The sequence below is a fragment of the Pollachius pollachius genome, assembly GCF_949987615.1.
Source record: "Pollachius pollachius genome assembly, chromosome: 3".
Lineage (NCBI taxonomy): Eukaryota > Metazoa > Chordata > Actinopteri > Gadiformes > Gadidae > Pollachius > Pollachius pollachius.
Window position 1 is genome coordinate 37080763 of NC_136936.1, and position 24129 is coordinate 37104891.

The 24129-nt window shown below is 45.2% G+C and overlaps 2 protein-coding genes across 2 annotated transcripts; both read right to left on the bottom strand.

The window, feature by feature from the left end:
• Window positions 1-7499: 7499 nt before the first annotated feature.
• On the bottom strand, window positions 7500-11178 carry twist2. Its single transcript, XM_079731329.1, has 2 exons — window positions 10395-11178; window positions 7500-7938 (listed from the first exon to the last, which is right to left on the bottom strand). The coding sequence occupies exon 1, from the start codon at window positions 10963-10965 to the stop codon at window positions 10471-10473; it is 495 nt and encodes a 164-aa protein (XP_079587455.1). The 5' UTR covers window positions 10966-11178; the 3' UTR covers window positions 7500-7938; window positions 10395-10470.
• Window positions 11179-22207: 11029 nt separating this feature from the next.
• On the bottom strand, window positions 22208-23735 carry LOC307072509 (protein Fer3; the record flags this gene model as incomplete). Its single annotated transcript, XM_079731821.1, has 2 exons — window positions 22208-22245; window positions 23156-23735. 2 exons carry the CDS (start codon window positions 23733-23735, stop codon window positions 22208-22210), a joined length of 618 nt encoding a protein of 205 aa, XP_079587947.1.
• Window positions 23736-24129: the final 394 nt, after the last annotated feature.

A 24129-nucleotide genomic window follows, 5' to 3' on the forward strand; every position in this document is an offset into this window, starting at 1 on the left:
GTGGACGCATGTCAATAAAACCCAGGAAAAGGTCGATTTCCAAACGGCTTGTAATGGCTAATCACACTCACACCTGGTTGCATAACACCACTCATTTAAGAATGATTGTTTCCCTCACTATATTCTCTCTGCAGCCAGTGGGGGGCGGTATTAGTGGAGCTAACACTCCCCAACAGTAGCTCTGAAGAAGATAAGCTCTAACCCATTCAGAAGGGTCAGAGGTTATCCCTTGTGTCCAAATAAACAGTAGCGGATCCGTGATCTGCAGTGGAACCGATGTTAGGACAACATTCCCAACGCAAACACTCCCTGGGCCACACACGTTTGGCCTCCGAGGCAGAGTTGGTGGGGGCTGTGAATACCACCACTACCACGTCAGGCTTTGTGAGCCGATGCGTCATAAATCTCTCAGGTTCGAAGCCCTCAAACGCCGACCAGGGTGAATGTACGGACAGGGCCCTAGGTTCCCAGAGGGAGAGGCAGAGAGAGACCGAAAGGAGCAGGGTAAACGCAGACATGAGACACAATATTTACCGTCCTCCAGGCGGTTAAAGACAGGGGTCATTGGTCGGTTCTACTCCAGTCGGCAGAAAGGTGACATTAAAGAGTGGAATGTCGTCTCTTTTTTACGACAAGCCGAGTCCTTCAGCCCAGCTCATGGTACAAAGAAGGCTTCACCATGGCTGTCGAAGGTGAACGGACGACCAACGCGACCCGCGCTGACATCTCTTATTAGTTCAGGTCACAGAGAGAGAAGGGGGCAGAGCTACGGTGACGTGACCTTTGTTTCCCCTCTTGTCAGAGACTCGCCCACAAGATGGCCGCTGCCCTCCCCACAGCAAAGACCCCAGAATGTCTGTTTGGAACAGAGATGAGGGAGAGGGAAAATCCTTCTTTTTTTTCTCCCTTGTTTTTACCCGCAATGACATTCTAGGTTCTGTGGTGTCTCTGGTGCCTTGCTCATCTCCCCGCCAGTGTCATTTTGCTCTGTCATTACCAGGCCACCCGTATGCATACAAAATACCCTCATCTAACTCAGCACTGCTCACCCCTGTCCTTTTAATTGCAGGGTTAGGCGGTCTGTAAGAAGGCTTCGGCCAGCTGCTGGGATGAGCAGAAGGGGCTAATTACAGATGAGCCTTATTAAGACTCCCTCGTGGAACTTCTGACACTCACGCTTCATCCCTATTTAGACCATCAATACTGTTAGTTGTTGTTGCGCCTGGTTTTTATATGAAACTGATGCTGGTAGATGGTTAAACCAACAGCATGAGTGAGCAACATGAAGCATTGGGTGAACGTTCCTCTGAGCCATGATACGGAGTGAGATATGGTACATAACGTAATTTGACTCTAATGTTTCCCCATAAACTAAAACACAACAAAAATATGGAAAAGAAATGCAAGCAGTTTATTAGAATCTCAAGACGTATGAACTTTAATTCCATAATGACTTTCTTTTTTAAGTAAATCCCATTTACTAATGCCTCTGGTGTTGAATCTAGTAATTACTATTGTATTTAACGCAACCTCTCAGTCACCAAATTCTTAAGACGTTACAACTCTTAAACCCTATTAACTTTCAAAATAAAGATCCCAACAACGTCTTGAGACCTGGTCCCAATTTGATCCAGAGCGTTTATTTGAATATGTTGGTGTTTGCTTGTCCTGTCCTGTGTTCAGACTTCCACCGCTCAGACTATTGTCAGCCAATCAGTGAGAGCGGAGGGGGCCGGCGAAACACAAGGAGGTCTGCACAGCTGGGCGCCTTGGTGAGATGTGGAAAGCGTGTGGCCGGTGGGTTGTGGCCAGTCGTCCAATCCAGCCTTCTAAAATAACACACAACGCACAATGCGTTCAATGAGTGTAGCCTCCATGCCTCTGAGGATGTTTTAAATCACGGTTTGATTCGGTTGAAGTCGACGGGGAATGCATCGCCACTAGAACTAAACCAGAGTATAGCGTGACCCTGTGGGTGGTTGCATGCCTGCACCCATAACTCCCGGCAAGTTCTGTGGAACAGGCGTTCATTGAACGCCTGTTGGTTGTGTTGTCTGATGAGCTACAGAGGAGCTGTGGGCCCTGTGAGAATGCAGATCAAACACGGGCAGAACCCGGGAACAGAGAGGAGAGGGCCATCCATATCCCCCTCCTCCCACCCCCCCCAAAGAGGGTTTTAGCTTTGGCTTCCCTCACATCTCGGGAGCCGCAGATCCCAGGAGGGAGGAAGAGACAATGCATATTGTGCTGTAGGCTGGATCGCATGCGGAGGGCTTCACCGCATCGCCTGGTCCACACATTCTGCTACACCGGTCCATTATGCACCCACGCACGCTATGGTGGTAGGTCTTTCCATCGGAGGATTGGGATTGAGGAATGAGGGATATTTTTATGTATATAAATATATTCATATGCCAGTGTACATAGATTTCAGATGCGTGTCGATGACCCGATGATCTGTGACTGGACCCTGCATTCGGTACTGTCCTGATGTGTCATTCTGTGTGTCCATCACTCTCTCAATTTGTCTGACTTTCCATTAACTCTTTTTCATTCCCTTCTCTACTTCTCTACCCCTCCATCTTTGTGTATCTCTAACTCTCCATGTTCATCGATCTCTTTCTATCTTTCCATCTCTCTCTATCTCTATCCATCCATCTATCTATTTCCATAAACTTATTTCAGTGTTTCAGTTCAGAGTGAGGGAGAATCTGGGGTTCCTGCGGTAAACGGTGAGATGATGTGGTTCTTGCGCTGGCGTGACCCGCGGTGACCCCTGGGGCCTTCCATGGTGCTGATGCAAAGAGCAGGGGGCGCCTGGGCTGTCAGCCACTACCACAGCCCCCCCTCACCGCTCGCGGACCGGGGGGGCTCTCGGGTTTCCCAGCCTGAGGAATGGAGGACTGTCCTAAGAAGGTGTGATAGACCCCCAGACACCAGGAGGGGAGGAATGAGGGCGGGAGGGAGTGGGGGAGTTGGTGGGGAAACAGAGTGCAGGATGGGGAGGAGGGGAGGTGTAGGGGACTGGTAGGTGGTGGGGGAGGGGGGTACAAAGCAGAGTGATCTTTTTAAGGGAAGGCTGAGGAGTGGAGCAGGATCAACGCAGTGTGCAGGTGAAAAATATTGTGTGTGTGTGTGTGTGTTTTTGTGTGTGTCGGCTGTAAGGTGAGGGCAGCCAGGCCACAGCAGAAGACTGAAGGGGAAAACCTTGATGTAATCTTGTCATCAAGAGCCAAGTTACACATACACACAGAAAGCATGTTCACTTAGGTCCACACACTTGTACACACACACAAACACAACTAACTCCCATGCTCTTTATATTTCTCTGTTTTACACACACACACAAACACACCACAAGCACAAGCGTAACTGCGTTAGAAGAAGAAACTGCAACATTTCCCTTATTGTGCATTTGAACAAAGAATACCAAGAAACATTTTGTGATTGTGTCATAAAGTCCAAACGGACGGCTGCTAGTTCCTCCCTCACCTTGCTCCCCGGTGTACCCGACACACGACAGAGATCCTGGAACGGGGGGCTTCAAATGTGGGCTACTGGCGAGAGAGACAGGGTGGGACTTCCAAGCATACTTGGGAGGGAGAGATATCCGTTTAAGTTACATGGGTTTGGCGGCCAGAGGCCCGAGAGAGGGAGAGTCTTCTGAAAGGGGGATATCCGCTTCTGCAACATGTTTCATGTATTGCTTTGTCAAAAAACTCCATATTTATTTTCCAGAAACTGTTAAATGGCATTCAGATTGTAGGATGTAAGGGAATGACAACTGCATGGCAATAGTCCGGATAACGCCCAATTCATGAACCTCTCTCAGCCTAGCTCTATTCCCACTGTCTCCTGTCAAATCCTGAAGGGACCAATCACATTCCTCCTTCTGCATTATATAAGGCCCCGTCCCGCCTGACTAGGAATTACATGACAATATTCACAATCAGGATTCCCTTATTATCGTTATTTTCCTTCTCCCCATGAGCCTGTCTGGTAGTGCTGTGGTACCAGTTCCTTACCCCTGGCGGGTCCACCCAGGCATTCCTCCAATGTTTGCTTTGCACACATCTTTACAGATGTTGCCCTCCCCTGAAGCAACACTGTGTTGCCTTTCTGTCCCTGGAGGGACCTCTGATGAGGTGAGGAGGAAGGGAGAGGGGAGAGGAGACATGAGGGAGGTGGGGCAGAATAATGTAGAGAAGAGAGGAAAGAGGTGGAGGGGATTGAAAAGGAAAAGAGAGGAGAATGGAGATGAAGAGAAGAAAAAGCAGAGAGAGGAGCAGAGTAGAGAGGGGATGAGGGGAGGGGAGGGACGAAGGGATATGAGAGGAGAAAAGGAATGGAAATAAGAGGAGAAAAAAGAGGTGGAGGGGAGGGGTCATTAGGTCCAATGATGATTAAGAGGAGGGGTGATGATGAAGATGTTCCTCACTGTTATGAGTCAAAACAACGGCTGAGGTATGTTCATAGTAACAAAGCCTTTTTCATAGCTAGGTGTGCAGTCATGTCTATTTGATTGCTTTCTAAAGGTCTCGTTGACTATATCAGGCTGCTCGGCCTACCTGTGATATAATAGCACTTGGACAATATAATTGTTGGTAATATTATTATTAGTGTAGTAGTCGTAGCACTAGCCTAGAAGGAGAAGGATTTTGTTCACTTTACATTTCAATTTTGATTTAATTTGACGAAAAGCATAGGGAGGAATAACAAAATAAAAGAGCAAAAGGAACCTGGCGGTTTCCCTTTCTCCGGATCTATTCAACAACTCAAAGTCCGCCAATGTTTTTGTGTGACGCGCTATTGTGCCTGGAAACTTGTTTACTACACAGATGTCGCTTCGATTTTAGGCTAGTCATGCGATAATCCCGCCAAATCACATTTGTGTGTGATGGCAAATTAAATGATTGTCATTCTGTTTAGTTGGACACGCAAAGGTTTCTGCCAGGCCCAATAAACGTTGAGGCCTTGAACAATATTCTGCACCTGTTTCAATATGCCGTTCAAAAAAAAAAGCATGTCGACCGAGTTATGTCAAATGTGTTGCATACACTTCTCCTTCTAATCAAGGTCTATGCAATCTAAAATAATAAACTTCCAAATCCTGGTTGTTTGGCTTCAGGATAAAGGGAAAAAGTCGGCCAAGATTTTTTTTTACATGGCTCTGACAGATCACTACACATATGGATTTTCACCACTATTGAAAAGGTTTCCCTATAATAAATATTTCCACAGAACGGGTAGCCTAACAAGAAGACCTATAACACACGCAAATATCCTATTCACAGTGGAGGTTATGAAGCATGATTTGAGGCACGTGTGCTTTGTGCTCGAGCACAGCACACTCCTCACCTGGCCGGGAAAGGATCGGGAAAAGGAACGACTCTGATTGGCCGACACCAACCTCCACAAAGGTGTCGGTAAGCGTTAGATTTCAGGCGAACCAGACAAACACAACATTCTGTTTGAGGCGCACCGTGAGCAAACCTTTACTCTATACCAATTTTACTGCAAAATTAAAGTTTTGTAGCTTTTTCCGTCTGATTTTACGGGAAACATCTGGGGCTCTCGAGCCGGTGGTGGAGCGGTGGCCCCAGGCCCCTGATCGGTGCACTTGAGCATGGAATAATGGGCGTTATCAAGATGACATATATATAGCCATGGTGGGCAATATGGAGGAATGGTTAACATCGAGACCACCGAGTCAAGTCCAGCCTTGAGATTATACTTTCTGTTGGAGGACCTGTTCAGGCTGCTCATTTATCCAGAATGTTTTTCAGCTCAGGTTTTACGAGGATTTGCATATCTGGTCAACCAGGCCCCTAGGCAAACTGCCCATACTGAAATGAAAACTTTTGACCAAAAGTGAAACTATACGACGGTGTAATCTTTTTTAGGCCAAGTGTGTTGAGCACAGTGCACAGCAACCACAATAGTCTTTGCAACCCTTCCTTCAGTGGAATACGGTTTGAAACCACACTCCAACGGCGATACCTTTTTTTCGTTCGGACTGCCTATGCAAATGTTATTGCGGTTGTTGAAAATAGGAAGTAATGGAAACTCGTTTAACATTAGGCAAATGTTAGAGGTTAACTGTGTTTATAAAAAATGGTGGTCCGTGCTATTCAGTAGCTAGGCTGAAACTCGACACATATTCAGTCCTGCTCAGGGAATTGGCCCTTCAGTCTTGGATCGGCGATCGGGGGTCAGATTGGGCCCAGAGATTACATGATTATCCATCCCTTCACTCGGGCCTCCCCTCATCCACAGAATGAATCATCCCATTTGAATATCTCCACCATGCCTGGTTGTGATAGGAATGTTGGTTACACAGGTGCACCAGAGGTGATGCCATGTAGAGAGAGTCTTTACTGCACATGCAGATGTGTGCTCTGCTGGATCCACGGCCGCATTCCACCCCCATCTTGGAGACCGGATACGGGATAATCGCTGCAAATTCCGGTCAAAATCGAATAGATCATATCTGAATATGCCCATATTTTAATATTTGCAGATGGTAATCATAAATACTGATTTGTGAAAAGCCAGACTGGAGTGGAATAGATATTTTAAATATAATAGTAATTATATTGGCCGAACAAATATGAGCAATGACAAAGGTAGATCCGTCTGAAAAAAATAAAGAGGATAGGCTGCTCAAATTAGACCTGAAATAAATGTGCATTATAGTGTGCATCATAATCTATTGGTTTGTTTTTTTAATTAGGTAGTTCTAGATGAAGATTAGAGAAGTGGCCCTATCGTTGTGAAATCAGCAGAAGGGGCATTGTGCCAACATTAACCACACACATATATTTTGGGTTTTAATATCAGCACGTCTAGTGAAATGAGATGTAGGCTGAACAATATCTAATGTTGTTTTTAAAGAGTATTTAAGGTTTAAAGGCAATGTCCTTATCTGCGGTGGATAGCCCCCGCTCGTTAAAGGCTCCCCCAGCAGGCCTCACCATTTTAAATGATTAGACCTATAGCCTACTACAGCTTTAAGCGGACAAGCATTTCATAGGCTGGTGTTTGAAACTGGCTCGAATTTCCTCGGTTGTTGTTAATGAGCTGTAGGTCTTTTTTATGGCCGTTTCTGTCTGCATTTCTTCGTTAAACTCACACCCAGCAGTGTGTTTTCCAGAGTGTTTTTCGTGGGTTGGAGAACACAGAAGAACCCAAAACATATTCACATAAACCCAGTTGCTGTACCCATGACATCTTTGGCTCGTAAAAAAAATAAAAATCGTTCACAATCCGTAGAAAGGATCGTCCGGTCAGATCAAAATGTGTAAAAATAACGCATTGTTTTAATTTGGTCTATTTCAGTTCAAATAGCCCTCTTTGTTTATAGAGGCTATAAGTTGTGATGTTGGAAAATCCTTAAACTATTAGAAATAGGCCTATAGGCTACTGGACTATGGAGTTAATAAAAAATAGAAAAACTTGTTCAACTACATCTCGTTCAAAAATATGTTTTTAATAAATAAGCAAAACAAAATGTACATTGGACGGAAGTTTGAGACTTGCCAAAGAAGGTCGATGAAAAAATCCATGCAGCGTATTTCAAGAACTTAACGATTCTAAATTGCATTGGTCCCTTTATAAACGAATAGGCTTACCACAAAACATGCACCCATCTTATTCATATATATATATATTCTCTATGATACCTCCGTGTCTTTGAACACGAACCAAATACTTGTGGATGGCTTGGCAGATTGCGTCAGACATGAGGTACAGCTCCGGCCTGCCCATGTGAGTCTGTCCCGGGACTACCCCCCGTTTTCCAGGGAGTCCAAAGTGTCAGTTGCGTCCAAAGGGGTCTATAGTCTGCATGTGTTTGTCACACTACGTCCCTCTGCGCCTTGAGGTTCCTGGGTTCTTCAATAATTCCATTGGTCTTCAATCTTTGTGAAAGTAAACAGTCTGTAATGAAAACACAAAAGCAAACACACACAACCGAGGTTAATATGTCGTTATTACTGTGATGCAGGGTTTAAAACTTCCTATAAATCAATAGGGACTATTAGAACGCGTATTTGAGGTGGTGATGTTGACATTCCTATGGTCCCTGGCATCCTCGGTGGATGGGAAGTCATTAGCGAATCAGCCCTCAGACTCTTAAGTAAAACCATCTGCACATGAGAGAAAAGCCCTGTATGTGCTGTGTTGTGTGTGTGTGTGTGTGTGTGTGTGTGTGTGTGTGTGTGTGTGTGCGTGTGCGTGTGTGCGTGTGTGTACGTGTGTGTGTGCGCATTTCCGATCCACTGAATTATAAGATTGTATCTTATAAGACTTGTATTATTTGGGTTATTTTGGGGTTTGCTTTATTCACAGGATAATATTTAAAGAAATGGTGGCGTTTTGAATATAGATCAAAGTTTATGTCACTGAGACAATTTGCAAAAAAAAGTAAAAACTTGTGTTATGTTTTTCTTCACAAATATTAGTCTTATTTAGTCTCATTTAAACGTAAAAACAAATACTTACTAGCTAATTGTAATTCATATGATATATACAATACAAATCATGCATATTGCGTGGAAAGAAGATCATTTAAATGATTGTTTAAATTATAGAACGCTTTTGTATTGTATTTTGAGCCTGTTTGTTTGTTCCGGCTGGGCCTCACATTCTCTACAAATGACCATGATTACATTATCAAGGCCCTATTATTTCTTCATTCTATAGCCACAAAGACTGGTTTATAAGACTACAAATATTTCCTTACGAGCTAATAAGGACTGGTTCATAGTCGTTAGGCCCAACCATGCAGAAAAACAATAAAAGGCTATTATTTTGTATTATTATAAAGGTCTGTCGCAGGCAGTCACTGCCCCCCCTGGGCATATAAACCTGGAAAAAGAAATATTGCTCCCATTACAACATATAATAAATTGTTTAACAGCAGTGTGCATTAAGTAGGCCTATTCTTAGGTCGAATTAATCTAATAAAGTCTGGAACAAGAACGGAACGAGTGTGGTCGAAAGAGACTTGCAGAATTCGCATCTCTTTACGATTTTAGGCCTTTCATTTGCAAACGTGCAACGCGAACTAAGCACATGAATAGGCCTAATTAAACAACTGAAGCACAATCACTATCAGATTTCTCTGTCAGAGAACTCATGTGTGAAAGTGAGGGTCTGAACGGGCTATGGTCTAACAAGCGCGAAGGGCTTAGGCCCTGACAATAATAAACCCCATAATAATAAAGGCAGAGGCGTGCAAAATAGCGTGACAATCCCTGACATGTCTGTCATGGGGCCTCCAGGTCCCCTCGGGGTGTCGCGAGCCGGGCTCTGGAATCTGTAAAGGTCCAGTCCAGCTCCCATTCCTGCGGTTCCTCACACAGGAAAAGCCCCTCATTGGAAACATAAATGAGCTGTGAATGCATGGATGTGACGCCGAGGTGAAGAGTGTACTCCTCGTTTTTTAAATTGTCATTTGAAGCCATAGTGAGGGGCTAAAGCGCGGTAGGCCTCCACAATAATCACATCTCCCCCTTTTAATGACTTTCCAAGCTGCAGAGCAGGAATCTTAGTGTGAGCCCCAGCTGCTGACCGCGCCTGAGCGGAGGCCAACCGGTCAGAGAAAACCACTCAAATGTTTTGGACTTGACGTAGGCTGTTTGAAAAGTTCCCTTACATTATTCATTTTAACAGAACGCTTCCAATCTATTTATACACGTCTTTGAATATTGTACGCCAATTTAGTCTCCTTTACCAGTCTGTAGCAGCACTAATTTTGTGTCATTTTTAGTATTCCTAAAAAGGAACAGGTTTTTGGAGGATGAAGTGTATGCGGTCTGGCACACGCGTGGGTTATCTCAGGTCGTTGGAGAGCAGGACATGGCCTGTTGGTTCGCTTGTCAGAGCAGCAGTGTGAAATCTCTCACTAACATGACACGTTTGACAGAAAAAGTTTGAACGATTTTACAGCGCAATTGATGTCTATTTACTTTCGTGATATAGTTTAGCACTATTTGTTTCATCAGGTGGATGTTTGAATGATATTTTGAAAGGTATGCATGTATGAGCAGTGTCTTTACATCTCATGTTGACAATTGTTTGTATGCGTAATCTTTGATCTACAATTTGATAAAGTGAACGCACCCCTAATGAAGACATCTACCTTTAGGTTATTATAATTGTAAAATAACGTTAACAATGTTTTAGAATAATGTTAGAATAATATAGACTAATAATAATTATATATATATATATATATATATATATATATATATATATATATATATATATATATATATATATAAAAATAATATTAATGTGTAATAATTATCTATACAACTGCTAAATAGTTAATAAATGATAATCGTTTCGTTTTTTTATAAATACTTTTTGGCCAAACGCAGGACACGTACCGCTGTGGCATAGTAACGAGCCCGCGCGCGGGGGGGGGGGGGGGGCGGGGGGGGTAGAGGGGGTTGGGGGGGTCTGCTAGTGGCTCGCGGACATAGACCACGCGCCCTCCATCCTCCACACCGAGAACGCATAACTGAGCCTCTCGTGCGCAACATAACTACAGCTGGACATCTTATTGTCCATCTCGTCGCTCTGCAGCACCTGGTAGAGAAAGTCAATGTATCGCGAGGCCAGCTTCAGCGTCTGGATTTTGCTCAGTTTGTCCGACGGCAGCGTAGGGATGATTTTGCGTAACGACGCGAAGGCTTCGTTCAGCGACTGCGTGCGCTGCCTCTCCCTCACGTTGGCGAGCACGCGCTGGTTCTGCAGCTCCTCGTATGACTGCGTGCTGCTCGGGCTCGTCTTCTTGCCGCGTTTCACGGCCCCGGGGCTGCCGTCCTCGATAGACTTCTTCGAGCCGTGTCTCCTCTTGCCCGCGAATCGTTTCTGCTGCTGTCTGTCGTCCAGCTCCTCCTCGCTGCTCGCGAGACTATCCACAGGGGACATCGGGGGACTCGAGCCCTCTTCCATTTCCCTCTTGAAGAAACGCAGGGACAGGGAGGAGAACGCGCCGTCCACCTTCGTAGCCGTGGTGTGTGAAGTATATCCGAGTGAAGGCGGTGAGATGGAGGTGGTGGTTGTGGAGGTCCGACCGAGAGAAGTCTGCGTCGTGAGGTGAGGGTCGCGGGACGCGTACGTTACGCTCTAAAGTAGGTCTGGCACTGGTCTGCTCTAGCAGGAGGTTTTTTCCTAACTTTTTTGGAAACTTTATCCCCGTTTCGGATGCTAAATAGTTGTTTGAGTGGAGGGGGAGCCAGGATCGCTCTCTGATTGGCTGACTAATAAACAGGAGGGACCAGGCTTGGGTTACACGCCGAGGCCAAGTGAATCAGCGCGTGTGGGGGAAACGAAGTTCTGAATGATGCATCGTTATTAAATATCCTTTTATTATTTATCTTTATTAGGGTTGGTATTTTAAATAAATAATTGGAGTCCCATCAAATAACCCCTTTCAAAGTAATTTAGAAAATAAAACATTTGTAGCAAGTATTAAGATTAGGTCTACATTAATTAAATGTAATTTAAACATTTCATGATTAATTAATTATTTACTAAATAAACAAATCAACGATGGCACAAAAAATAGGCTTTATTATCAAATAAAAACATAAATACATGTTATATGAATTATTATAATATTAATATGATTTAGCCTAGCTGTTCTGCTTAAAAAAATAAAAACAATCTAACGGTAATAGATAGCCTTAGGCTATAGCAAACAATTTCAATTCGAGGCCTTGTTTAAACTGCACCACTGTTCCTGTGTGCCTTGTTAGCCTTTAAAACAGCTTTGGCAGATCGGAGCACATTTAAAACCCTTGATCCATAATCCATTCAAAAGTAGGTTTGTTGATCTCACAGGATGTACAGTGTGGACCAGGGGGAGTGACGTCAAGGTCCGTCCCAGCTGGCTCGTGTTGAGGAGGCCGCGCCGTGTGACGCAGAGCGTCCGGATCAGCTGAGCATTGCTCCGTAGGTGTTTTCTAGGAGATAACGATCACGTTTCTAGTCGTTGCTTCGCTCCCATGCTGAGTTTCAGCTTTCTCACACGACCTATTTGTTTAATGTTAAAAAATGTTAAATGAAATCATCTTCCCCCCTGGTCTTCAATTTAATTCCATATGTTTTGTTTATTTATACTGTTTCTTACTATTTATTCCGCGTGAAATTCTCGAATAGCTCTACGGTTTACATCAGAGCCGATGTTAATGACCAGAAAGGGTTTGGTGGACTGCCAGGCCTGGGGAGTGCTCTAACGTTTTCCCAACGTTGCACAACTATTTCGACAGCCACGAGTCCCGGTTGGGTCATACCCCGACCATTCTCTCCCTGAATGTTCGACTGCAGGAACCAGCGGTCTGCACAATGTTCCGGCCTGCATGCGTAATAGTGGATGTCAGTGCGCTTACACTCGGAGCCAGAACCTTTCATACCCAACCTGGCGTGTCTCAGCACGGGTCAAACACTGTAACGTGTCTAAACTCATTCATATATACCCCGGGACGTAATGCGTTGCACATGGCGACATGCTCTCGGAAAGTTATATTTAAATACGAAGTAATGTTTCAGTCATATTTAAATAGGCTATATATGCAAAGTGACACGCAAACACACACACACACACACACACACACACACACACACACACACACACACACACACACACACACACACACACACACACACACACACAAATACTGATTATGCCCCCTGACCCTGTGCTGTGTGTGTTGGTTGCAGGGGGTCTCTGGGGGCCCCGGGACCCTGGGGGTAAACGGGGGGCGGGGGGTCTGACGGCAGAGTGAGAAGCTGATCCTTCACAGGGCCTGAGAGTTATGCCACACACACACACACACACACACACACACACACACACACACACACAGCAAGGACAAACAGTAACAAGCACCTCTCAGAAGCCACAAGAAGTGAATCACTACTTCCTGCCATCTCTTCTTCTCTTCTTCTTCTCATACCTCACATACACATCTCACCATGCGCTGAACAGAGAGATTGAGAATATTATCGTACTTGTAAACTTTTTTGGTATAGCAAACATTTAAAAAACACAACAGTCACAAAACAAAATAAATAAAACATTGAGAGACAGACATACAGAGAGAGAGAGATAGACAGAGAGACAGACAGAGTCAGAGATACCGAGAGACAGAGAGTGAGAGAGACAGAGGGTGAGAGAGAGTGAGAGAAAGTCAGACAGAGAGACAGACAGAGAAGCAGTGGTGATGCCAGTTGGATCAAAGATGAGTCTGGGGCTTCTACTTCTGTCTCGTGTGACACCCCCAAACCGTCTCCACATGGGCATAGGTCTCCCCTGACCCAATACACCCAGAGGAGTGTGCTGTCATGTAGACCACACACACACTCACACACACACACACACAGGCTCACCACTCAAGCCTCCCTGTCTTAAAAACACAACAAGTGCTGGGGGGAAAGTGATGGAGAGAGAGAGAGAGAGAGAGAGAGAGAGAGAGAGAGAGAGAAGGTATTGCGGACGATTGTGGGATGGAAAGAGAGATAAGGAAGCTTAGTGTTTTAAGAGGCTGAGATGGAAAAACTGTTGGTGGGGTTGGGGGGGGGCGGTATTCACTTTAAGACAAAGATGAAGGGGCAATGGGCTCTATAAATATCTGCCTTATTCGTACAGTGCCTAGAATGTCAAAGCTCTTTGTTGTACAGACTTGTGTAATGTTTGTGTGTGTGTGTTTTTGTGTTTGCGTGTGTGTGTTCTCAGGGATTTGCCAGGCCCTGTGATCTGACAGAGAGGGCTTTAGATGTGTCAGGAGGAGTCAAAGACAGAATGATTTGTGAAGGTCCACGAAGAATGATATTTTACAGTCTATAAAATGTTTGTGTGTGTGTGTGTGTGTGTGTGTGTGTGTGTGTTTGTGTGTATGTGTGTGCCTTTGTGCGTGCGTGTACGTGCAGGTCTGTGCAATTGTCTCTATGTGTGAGTCTGTGTATCCGTGTGTGTCTTTGTGTGTGTGTGTGTGTGTGTGTGTGTGTGTGTGTGTGTGTGTGTGTGTGTGTGTGTGTGTGTGTGCACTTGCGAGGAAGCATGTGCCTCTGTTCTTAAGATCAACCAAAGATGTTTTGCAGCAGAAGAGAGACCACATGGTTCTCATTGACCAGACTATTGTCTATTACCAGCTCAGTAATCACTATTAACACTCCCATCCTTATAGCTATCAAGTTACTTTCCACCTAGCAGGTACCACAATGCAATCTGGGCCAGGGAGTAACGCATTATTACAGGTAGCAGGTCTTACCGTCATCAGAGTACATTGGGTACTGGCTGAGTACAAAGCAAACGGACTGCGGCAAATTATCTAGGAAGTACCAATAGTTGGATCATGGCGATATTTGAATGGAGAGATGTTCTTGGTTATGGATGTAACTCTTCCTTCTATGTTGGATTGGTTGATTTATTGATTTGAGAGTTCAAAGTTAAACTACCAATCAATTGCTGCTTGATCAGTATACCAGTCATATCCTTCATGAAGTACTGCCATACTCTACAGTTCATGGAGAAGTATAATGCTGGGAGAGTATAGTATCTGTTTATTTGATCAGCACTTTCTTTCTACGGACTGGAGAGCCATTCATGTCTTCCGGTTTTCGGACCAAATCCCAGAAACCTTCAGAATATATTACGAGAAACATTCCCAAGCTAGTCATTCTGGAACTGGCCATCAAAACATAAATTAAGTTTCAATTCCAATCATATTTTTTAGGCAATCTTTCTGAGTCAATGTAGAATGAGATAAGATGGGGAATTATCCAAGGTATTTCCCTGAACATTCATGTGTAAGAGAAACTTCCAGAAATCCTTGCATTTGGAGATACTGTAGGGTCATTAGGGCAGGTTTCAGATAACAGAAGCTTGTTTTATCACAACACATAAGCTCAAAAAGATGAAACCAATATCTTATTATAGTGCCCAATAATTTCCAGTAAGCTATCATGATTAACATTGTGACTCAATGTCAAATAGTTTTTGGATAAAATATCCAAACCACAGTCTGGCAACTATGACCCTTTTTCATATTCTCTCCCTTTAATTAAAGGTTTTTATGGACCTTAATGTGATTTCAATTGAATAATAATAATAATGATATATGAAACCTACTAAAAAGATTGCCTAATTTCCCTTAGTACAAGCAATCAACAGTAGTTCACACACACACACAGGCACGCACGCACGCATGCACGCACACGCACACGCACACACACACACACACACACACATACACACACAAACGCTTTCTCTTATTACAATACAACACATTACAATCTTGGCACCTGCATGTATTACTCACAGATAGGCTGTGCCAATATACAAGTATGAATTTACCATAAGCCTCTGTTGGGGTCGAGGCATACCTATTGGCCAATAAACCCTGTGGCCCCTGAGAGAGACCCATTCTTTAGCAACGCTCCGTAGCTGCGGGACCGTTTTCATTCATACTTCCACACTCCTTCATTCTGCCGCAGCACTGTCGATGACAAGGTGTTTCTGAAATCGCATTAGGGGCCCTTTCATAAAGGTTTCATTGGGGAGTGTGTAACAGCTTGAAGCAGTTAGCGTTTGTTTAATACGATGCAGACGGGACCGTGCGGTGCTTTGTCTCCTGTGTAGACAAGGGCCCCGGGGAGCTTTGATATCTAAGGGGGTGGTGGTGGTGACGGTGGAAGAAATACACCTACCATTCCTCAACCCTCCTCACCTTGGCCTCCACCACCACCACGCTGGCTAAACTCGACCGCCCCAGGTGCCCCCCTACACCCAGACTTGATAGTGGGGTATCTGTCCCCCCCCCCCCCCTCCTACAGAGTCCGACCTATCAACCCTGGACGCGCTGGTCTTTGATCTGTGGGTTCTCCTCTTGAACCTGGACATCGTTGTGAGACGTCCGCAGATAAAACCGGCAGTGATCTACTGCGCGGCCCGTCCCAGAGCAGCTCTTTGTCTGCAGGGTAGTGCGGTTCCAGTTTGGATTTAATTGAACTCTGCCGACCCAAGTGCAGGTCAGAGTGCGGTAAATCACGGAATGCGTTTTCTATTTGTACTTTTTTACGGATTTTGCAATTGGATTAGGAGTGATACGCTGCGTAACTTCCCCCAGGGCAGAGAGTTGTGAACCTACACACCAACCCTATAGCGCTCAACTCAATTGGCCTGTAATTGACTTGACAGTTACAAAAAACAGTGTTTCCAGCACAATTAGGTAAACTATAACGCAATTATATTAATTATGCACGTTCGACTTCCAGGATCCAGAGTTTTAACCAGACCGAAGTGCAGGGGATATGCAGAGAGAGTGGGAGGGAGAAGAGCTAGGAAAGGTCTTGTTGATAGGGTCAAGGCAAGTTTGCCGAGCTAATGACACTGAGACTATGCACTTGGGTGACGACCGGGGGGAGGTGGCTGGCAAAGCCGCTACGCAAACACTGGAGCGCAATTAGCTGCTGCACTTGTGACTCTGGTGCCAAGGTTAGCAGGAGGGCTAGCCTCGAAGATTCACAGCACATCCAGCAAGCCAGGTGGTCTGGCTGAGGCTAGGATAACGCGAGGGGATGAGGTTGAACCCCTATAGTCGGCTTAATTTGGCAAACAGCAGTTGTTGATTCTGCTGATTGTGGTAAAACAAGGAAAGCAGGGATCAACGGATGTGAACAATGGGGGGTAGCATTTACAGTTACGCTGGCACCCCCGTGCTCCGTCACCTGTGTCACCTCCGGGAATGAGTTGTAGTCTCAAGTATTGGCTTATCCTACACTCGGTGTAGTGTTGAGGTCATTGCTTTCTAAACCAACAGTGAATACACTGCAATTGTTCAGATTTTCCCCATGTTAAACCTCTATTGAAAATCAATAATTACGGCCAAACCATATCATGTAGCTTCATAATGGGGGCGAAGGGAAGGAGGGAGAGATGAGATTGTTTTATTATTTTACTGTTACAACCTGAACCAATACATGTAAATGTTTTGGTGTTTTTAGATCCTGTCGTTTCTGGTTCGTCATAAAAAGCTACATTGGGATTGGATGTGCTTTTAAATGCTCTTAAGTCTGTTCTTACATACAGTATATATGCGATAATTTTATGAAAAGTTTTTTGTGAAATATATTGTTGGATCTTTTTGGCTTATTTAATTGTTGTTCTATATCATTTTAGATATTTCATATATTTTTTACATGTATTACTTCTACCACTCAAACATTAGCATACTACTACTACAACTACTAACTGTTATATCAAACGACAATGCCTTCTGCTGCTTATGTAGCTAGCATCTCAGAGTTTGGACACTACTGGTGTTGGTGTGGATCAGAGCTCTGGACATCAGGCCTGTGGTTCCGAGGCGCTCCAAGTTATAGTCCAATGGAATACCTTGCAACTATGACCTCCCCCATCAAACACACACACACACACACACACACACACACACACACACACACACACACACACACACACACACACACACATACACACACACACACACACACACACACACACACACACACACACACACACACACACACACACACACAGAACCAAAACAAACACACACACAAAACAAAATACACACACAAACACACACACACACACACACACACACACACACACACACATACACACACACACACACACTGAGAAGTTAGCTCTGAGGCACGTTCCTGTGATGAGGAAACCAGGAGGGGAATTTAACTAGCGTCTCAGAATCTATTACAGAGCTGAGCCAGTCTGCTGCTATGGGCCCAGTGCTCAGAGCTAGCCCAGCTAGTCCTCTGGCTTGTTAGGGACGGGATTAATGGGCCTTCATTTCAAACAGTGGACAACGAGTCGTGGACAACGACTCATCTTTGAATATGCCAGCGTTGGGATAGAGTAAGAAAGATAATAATACTTATAAAGCACTTTTAAAGCAACAGTGTACAAAGTGCATAAGAAAAGTGGTTCACAAAACCACAGTGAATTCACAATGAAATAATTTTATTTAACAAAAAAGTAAATAAAGAAAAAAACCTCTCCAAATGTTTTTCACATACACAAAAGCAGAGCAGCCCCCCACAGATGAAAAATCAATCGAAACCGATTTAACAGATTAACCGATTCCATCCGTTAAACAAAGATCGTCATTTAATTACACATTTCTACAAAACACACCTGAGTTTTTTCTCTCTCTCTCTCTCTCTCTCTCTCTCTCTCTCTCTCTCTCTCTCTCTCTCTCTCTCTCTCTCTCTCTCTCTCTCCCTCTCTGTACTGTGTCTGTGGGTGCAGATGGTTTGGTTTATTTCCTCTGAGTGTCTGTATGAGTATGGCCCACGCAACACCCGCCTACGTTACATACGGTGTAACGAAAATACCGTGTGTACAAACATCTGCCAGTAGCTATATGTCTAATGATTTGACAGCTTTGTTTGGCGTTCCAAGCTTGCTAACCTTTGGACGTGCTTGATTGGCTTTACCTCACCCCCCCCCCCCCCCCACCCCCCCCCCACCCCCCCCCCCCCCCCCCAGTACACACGCTACCTCCAGCCAAGATAGTTTGTGTAATTGACACACACAGGCATGCACAAAAGCAGACTTACACAGACATAAGCAAGCACACACACACACACACACACACACACACACACACACACACACACACACACACACACACACACACACACACACACACACACACACACACACCACCACGCTCCCTCCCTCCCTCACGCCGCCTGCAGAGGAAGAGATGCGCTAATTATATCTACAAGTTGCTGTGTTCGGAGGTCCCGACCCCGCATAAACAGCATAACGATAAACACACCTGCCATCTCGCAGCCTAGCACCCACCCAAGTGCTACAGTCCCCCACACCGTGTTTGTCAGTTCAAGTCTGTCGGATGTTAAGCCAACAAACTCCCCCCCCCACAAACGGGAAAATGGAACAGACAACGTATAAGGGATTTGATCCACAGAGGAGGGGGGGGGGTCGTATTAGTGTTGGCTGCTGGGATTCCTCCCTGGGTTGGTCCAGTGTCTCATGCAGTTTGTTTTTATAGTGATACTGAACATGTGAGAGGTCAGGAAGGGAGGATTGGAGTACACTTGGTTATGGTTGTAGCACTGCAAGGACCAGGCCAGGCTTGGATACTGTCAACATTTGAGGAGGTCGGTTGAAAGTCGGATGTCATTTTGTCTTTGCTCATTTTTTCCGGTTGAAGTTTTTTTTTTTTCCCTCTGTTCTGCTGGTTTCTGCTGTTTTGTTTTGGGCATCTGTTTTATGAAACAGAATATTTAGATTAGCGAGGCTATTTGAGGCCTCTGGCGTGGTAAGCTGTTTGGGAATCTGGTTCACCGCAAGTTTCTAAATGCTTCTTTTCTTTCTTTCTTTTTCGCTGTGGCTTTGTTCTTTCTTGTTGACTCTGACAAAAAAAAAAGAATTTGTAAGCAAAGTGGTGACATTCCCACCGCTTGCATTTACATGTAACATTGCAACCAAAAGACAAACAATAACCACAAACACCTAAATATTCACATCTTCGCAATAGCTTGCTGACTTTAGTCTTGATATTAACCCAATCCAAAAACCCTACGGCCATATCATACTTGGTTACCTACAGAAATATATAATACTTACACCTGTCTACCACCAGGGGGCCTCAGTGTGCATCAAGCCACCAGGGTGATAGAAAAGGTAATTGGATGGCAGGGTGAATGAATCCAGTTTAAAACGCATTCGGAGTTCTTATAAAAGACTAAATTATATGTTCCACCAAATCAAAATAAAACTAACTCCTCAAATGTGACGTGCCTTTCAAATGTCCCTTGTCCCATATAGGTCATTTCCTATTTCGGTCTGCACTCTTGCATCTAGAAAAGTTGAGCAGGTGCTCGGAAATGGAGGGTACAATTTAGGGTACTACTACTACTTTATCGTATACACACACACACACACACACACACACACACACACACACACACACACACACACACACACACACACAAACACACACACACACACACACACACACACACACAAGCAAGCCTCTCTCTCTCTTTCTCTCTCTCTCTTGCACACTAACTCAGACACACAGTCTCTCTCTCTCTCTCTCCCTCCCACACAATCACACACACACACACACACACACACACACACACACACACACAAGCCTCTCTCTCTCTCTCTTGCACACTAACTCAGACACAGTCTCTCTCTCTCTCTCCCACACACACGTACAAACACACACACACACACACACACACACACACACAGTTTATGATTTACGACAAATTGTTGTATTAGGGACTCGTTTTTGATTAAGCACATACCATTTGGAATTCCCACAAAGAGTATTAATCACACCTGCGTTTGCACACACATCTCAATCCAACCCTCAAACCACCAACGACCGAGCTTAACTGTATCCTGGGGGCTCCATTAGCCTCCACTCCAACAGCACACACAGAAGAACAATGCTGGCACTGACCTCGCTCAACTGTTTCAACACATTCGATCCGACATTACGCTTACACCTGTAGCCAAACATGGGGAAAAGTGCCTAGGAAAGAAACTAATCGGCGACGAATGAAGTCGAGCCTGTCGGAGTCACCTTTTTACAACGCCGGGTCGAAGAGTGGTGAGACGGGCCAACGGGGGGTGTGAGGTGACAGGCCGCCGGTGGGGACAGGCCGGGAGGGGAACAGCTCAGTTAGGCCCAATTGAGGAAGGGCCTCTGCAGGGAAAAAGCTTCCTCCCCAAAAGGTGTGGACAGTCTGGGGGTGGGAGAAGGACTACCTTGGGACCCGGGGAACAGCTGTGAATCCAATGTCCCCTTTGAGGGGCCTCACCGAGGGCCCCGCTCCACGGCTGGTTTAGAGGGACGTTTGCACTGTGAAGAAACACCCTCTGTACTCTTGGTATAGCTCAAATGCATATACTTTATATATTTACCTCATATATAAAGAGTATGCAGTGCTGGTTAGATCCTTTGATTAAAAATCCTTTAAACTCAAACATTCACAAAGGTAAGCCGAGGGTAACCAGGTTTCTTAACTGCCATGTAAACATGAAAGCCTGGTTACCTAAACCGGTTTAGGGATAGAAGCCATGGTAAATTTATACAAAATGGGTTTAAGATAACTCCAAGGAGCCAGCTTTACAGTTTGCTCTTCTGTTTGTAATACAAGCATTGAGAAAGAAATGAAATACATGCTGACAATATTGTTTATTTTCAATAATTGTTTCTCGTCTTGTATTGACTGTTGATTTGTTTGAAAGTACTGTATAATGCATAATATTGCAGCTATCATCTACTCTGTTAACAGTTCAGTATTTCAATTACATTTCTGGATTATTATTCACATTTATTAGACATTGTAAAACATTATGTCCTTTGTCCAGTACCAGGGTTTGTTTATTTAAAGAGAAATAACATTTTCGGTGACCTTTGTTGCTCTTGTGCTTGAATAACATGTCAGAGGTCAAAACAGTCATTCATAACATTCACACAAGGACATAGATCTTCTAAAAGTCAAGTCAAATACACAGACAAAAAAATACAAAATAATAATTTAAACATAAATATGAGACGCAACAAGTTAAGTACAAAAAATAAATAAGATCAATAAAATCGGTAAACGTGAAATGTTCATGAGGTCACGAGCTTTGCTAAGTGGTTGGCGTGCGGCTGCAGACGATGATGTCACAGCTCTGCGGGCCCGGATCCATTTCTCACACACAGGGCGCCTCATTTACATCTCCAAGCCGCTCCTGTCAGTCGCACCCGGAGGCACACTCGACGGGCGAGTGTCCGCGTGGGTTAACCAAGAAAACGCTTCACTTCCTTAAGCACGGGAGGACGAGCGAGCGAGCGAGTAAGACAGAGAGAGAGAGACAGAGAGAGAGAGAGAGAGAGAGAGAGAGAGAGAGAGAGAGAGCCCTCGGAAGTGCATTCAGAGGCCAGGGTACCTCTTGCGCTCCTCTCTCTCACGAGACAAGTGGGAGAAAGCCCCCCCCCCAACCCCCATCCCTCACCCCTCCAGACATCCCAAAGACAATCGCTCTCAATTACCAGTCAATAACAAATTAGAATAAGATAAGAAACCGAGGGTGAGTGGGGGGTAGGGCGGGGGGGCGATCTGGTGAGAAGTCTACAGATGGGGTTCTGCCTGTCTTTAGGGGTGCCCCTCGCTGAGGTTAATCCCACTTTATCCAGGAGAGGCGGGCTGTCAGATCTGGGGAGGGGGAGAGGAGGAGACGGGGGGTTAGACAAAAGCAGCACAAACATGGGACTTTAGGTACATTTTAGTGACTGTTTAACAAGTCACGAGTCTGCGGCTGAGAATACATGAGCACTCCAGCGCTGAAAAGCCTCATTCAGGCGGGATTCCCACAGAATGAGTAACGCTTAAAACCAACGCAGGCTGTTGCTGAGTGCCGTGACAATAGTGTGTGTGTGTGTGTGTGTGTGTGTGTGTGTGTGTGTGTGTGTGTGTGTGTGTGTGTGTGTGTTCCTCAGGGCACCGGTTTACACATAGGGTCTACACCTGGGAGTAGGACATGCACAGTGTACACAAAGCTTGCGGTTCAAAGTGGTGTTAAGCTTCATTAAGGCCTTGTTCGGACTGTATTTTTTTTCTTTATTAATGCGCCACACTGATTAGGGTCTACTATGTTAACTGATTTGATTGTAGCTTTGTCCTTTTCTTTGCATTTTCACAAATGTTGAATAATGGCCTTATATATTGGCCATTCATCAAAAAAGTTGTTGACCCAAAATGATGGGTCAAGAACGATGACCCATCTTGATGCTTTAAAATTAGCCTACTAGCCCAAATGGTCGTTTACTTTGCATTTTTCTATTTGTATTCAGCATAAAATTTTAGTCTCTGATAGTTGGGGTCATAATGAATTGAATTAAGTTGTAGGAACATCATCTCCCTCTTCTGATCCTTGTCATTCAATAGGATTCATTACTTCCACTTTCCCTTTCACTACTGCTGTGATTTTGTTTGTTTGCTGTGTCTTAAACGTCTTGTCTCTCATGTATGGGAAAGCAAGCTAAAATAACTGCACACCAAATTTACCAATTGACGATGCTGAGTGTAACATTTTAATAAGTGTGCCTCACTGGTGCAAACTCACCGCTCGTGTTCCAGATGGCGTTGGTTTGGTTCTTGTAACCGTTCTTCATGCACTCGTCAACGTAGGACTTGGGGTCGCATCCCGACATGAGGATCTCTCGGAGCAGGGCGATGTAGGCGATGGCCAACCGCAGGGTGTCGATCTTCGACAGCCGCTTCTCGTAGGGGAACGTTGGCACGTGGCACCGGAGCTCCTCGAAGGCCGAGTTGATGCTCAGCATCCGCTTCCGCTCCCGGATGTTGGCGGCGTGCCTCTGGATCTTGTACGGGGGATGGGCCGAGAGGCGCCTCGAGCGTCGCGTGCCGATCTCGACGTTCTCGTCACCCGAGGAGCTGTCGGCTTCCGTACCGCCGCCGAGGCCGGGCGACTGGGAGTCCAGGTCGGTGAAGGTCAGCTGCTCATCCGGGAACACCGACTGACAGCCGAACGAGGACCACGGAGAGAGCTGTCCGGAGACCGTGGTGCAGTCCAAGAGCAGGGTGTCCAGCTGGGTCTGGAACTGAAAGTTGGGGTCCATCTGACCCCAGAACGCGTAGTCCGTGGTTGCGTCTTGTTCAAAGTCAAAGAAGATGTCCTCCATGTTTGATTTTTTAAGGTTAATTGAGAACAAAAATAACAAAGTGACTGTACACGAAACGAGTGACTGCTACTTGTATCGAAGCCCTGGCTATATACCTGTCTCCGGCCTGATCTGACGTCGTGTGGCCGTCGCTGGGGGGACTGGCGGATTAAATAGGTGCGGGCCCCTGTGCACGCGGCGGGGCGCTGGGGCTCTGTTGTAAAGACTGAAAGGAGCTCATTAAGGAACGACCGCCATCGCTTTAAAAGCCAATCACAAAGGAATCAGTTGATCCCCGAATCACCAAAGCGGAGCGGCACACGTGTCCAATTATAAAGTTTGCCCAAGTAGTCCGCTAATATTTACAAGGGAAGGGGGGGGAAGAAACGGCCGTTTGGAGAGGTTGTGCGCGTCG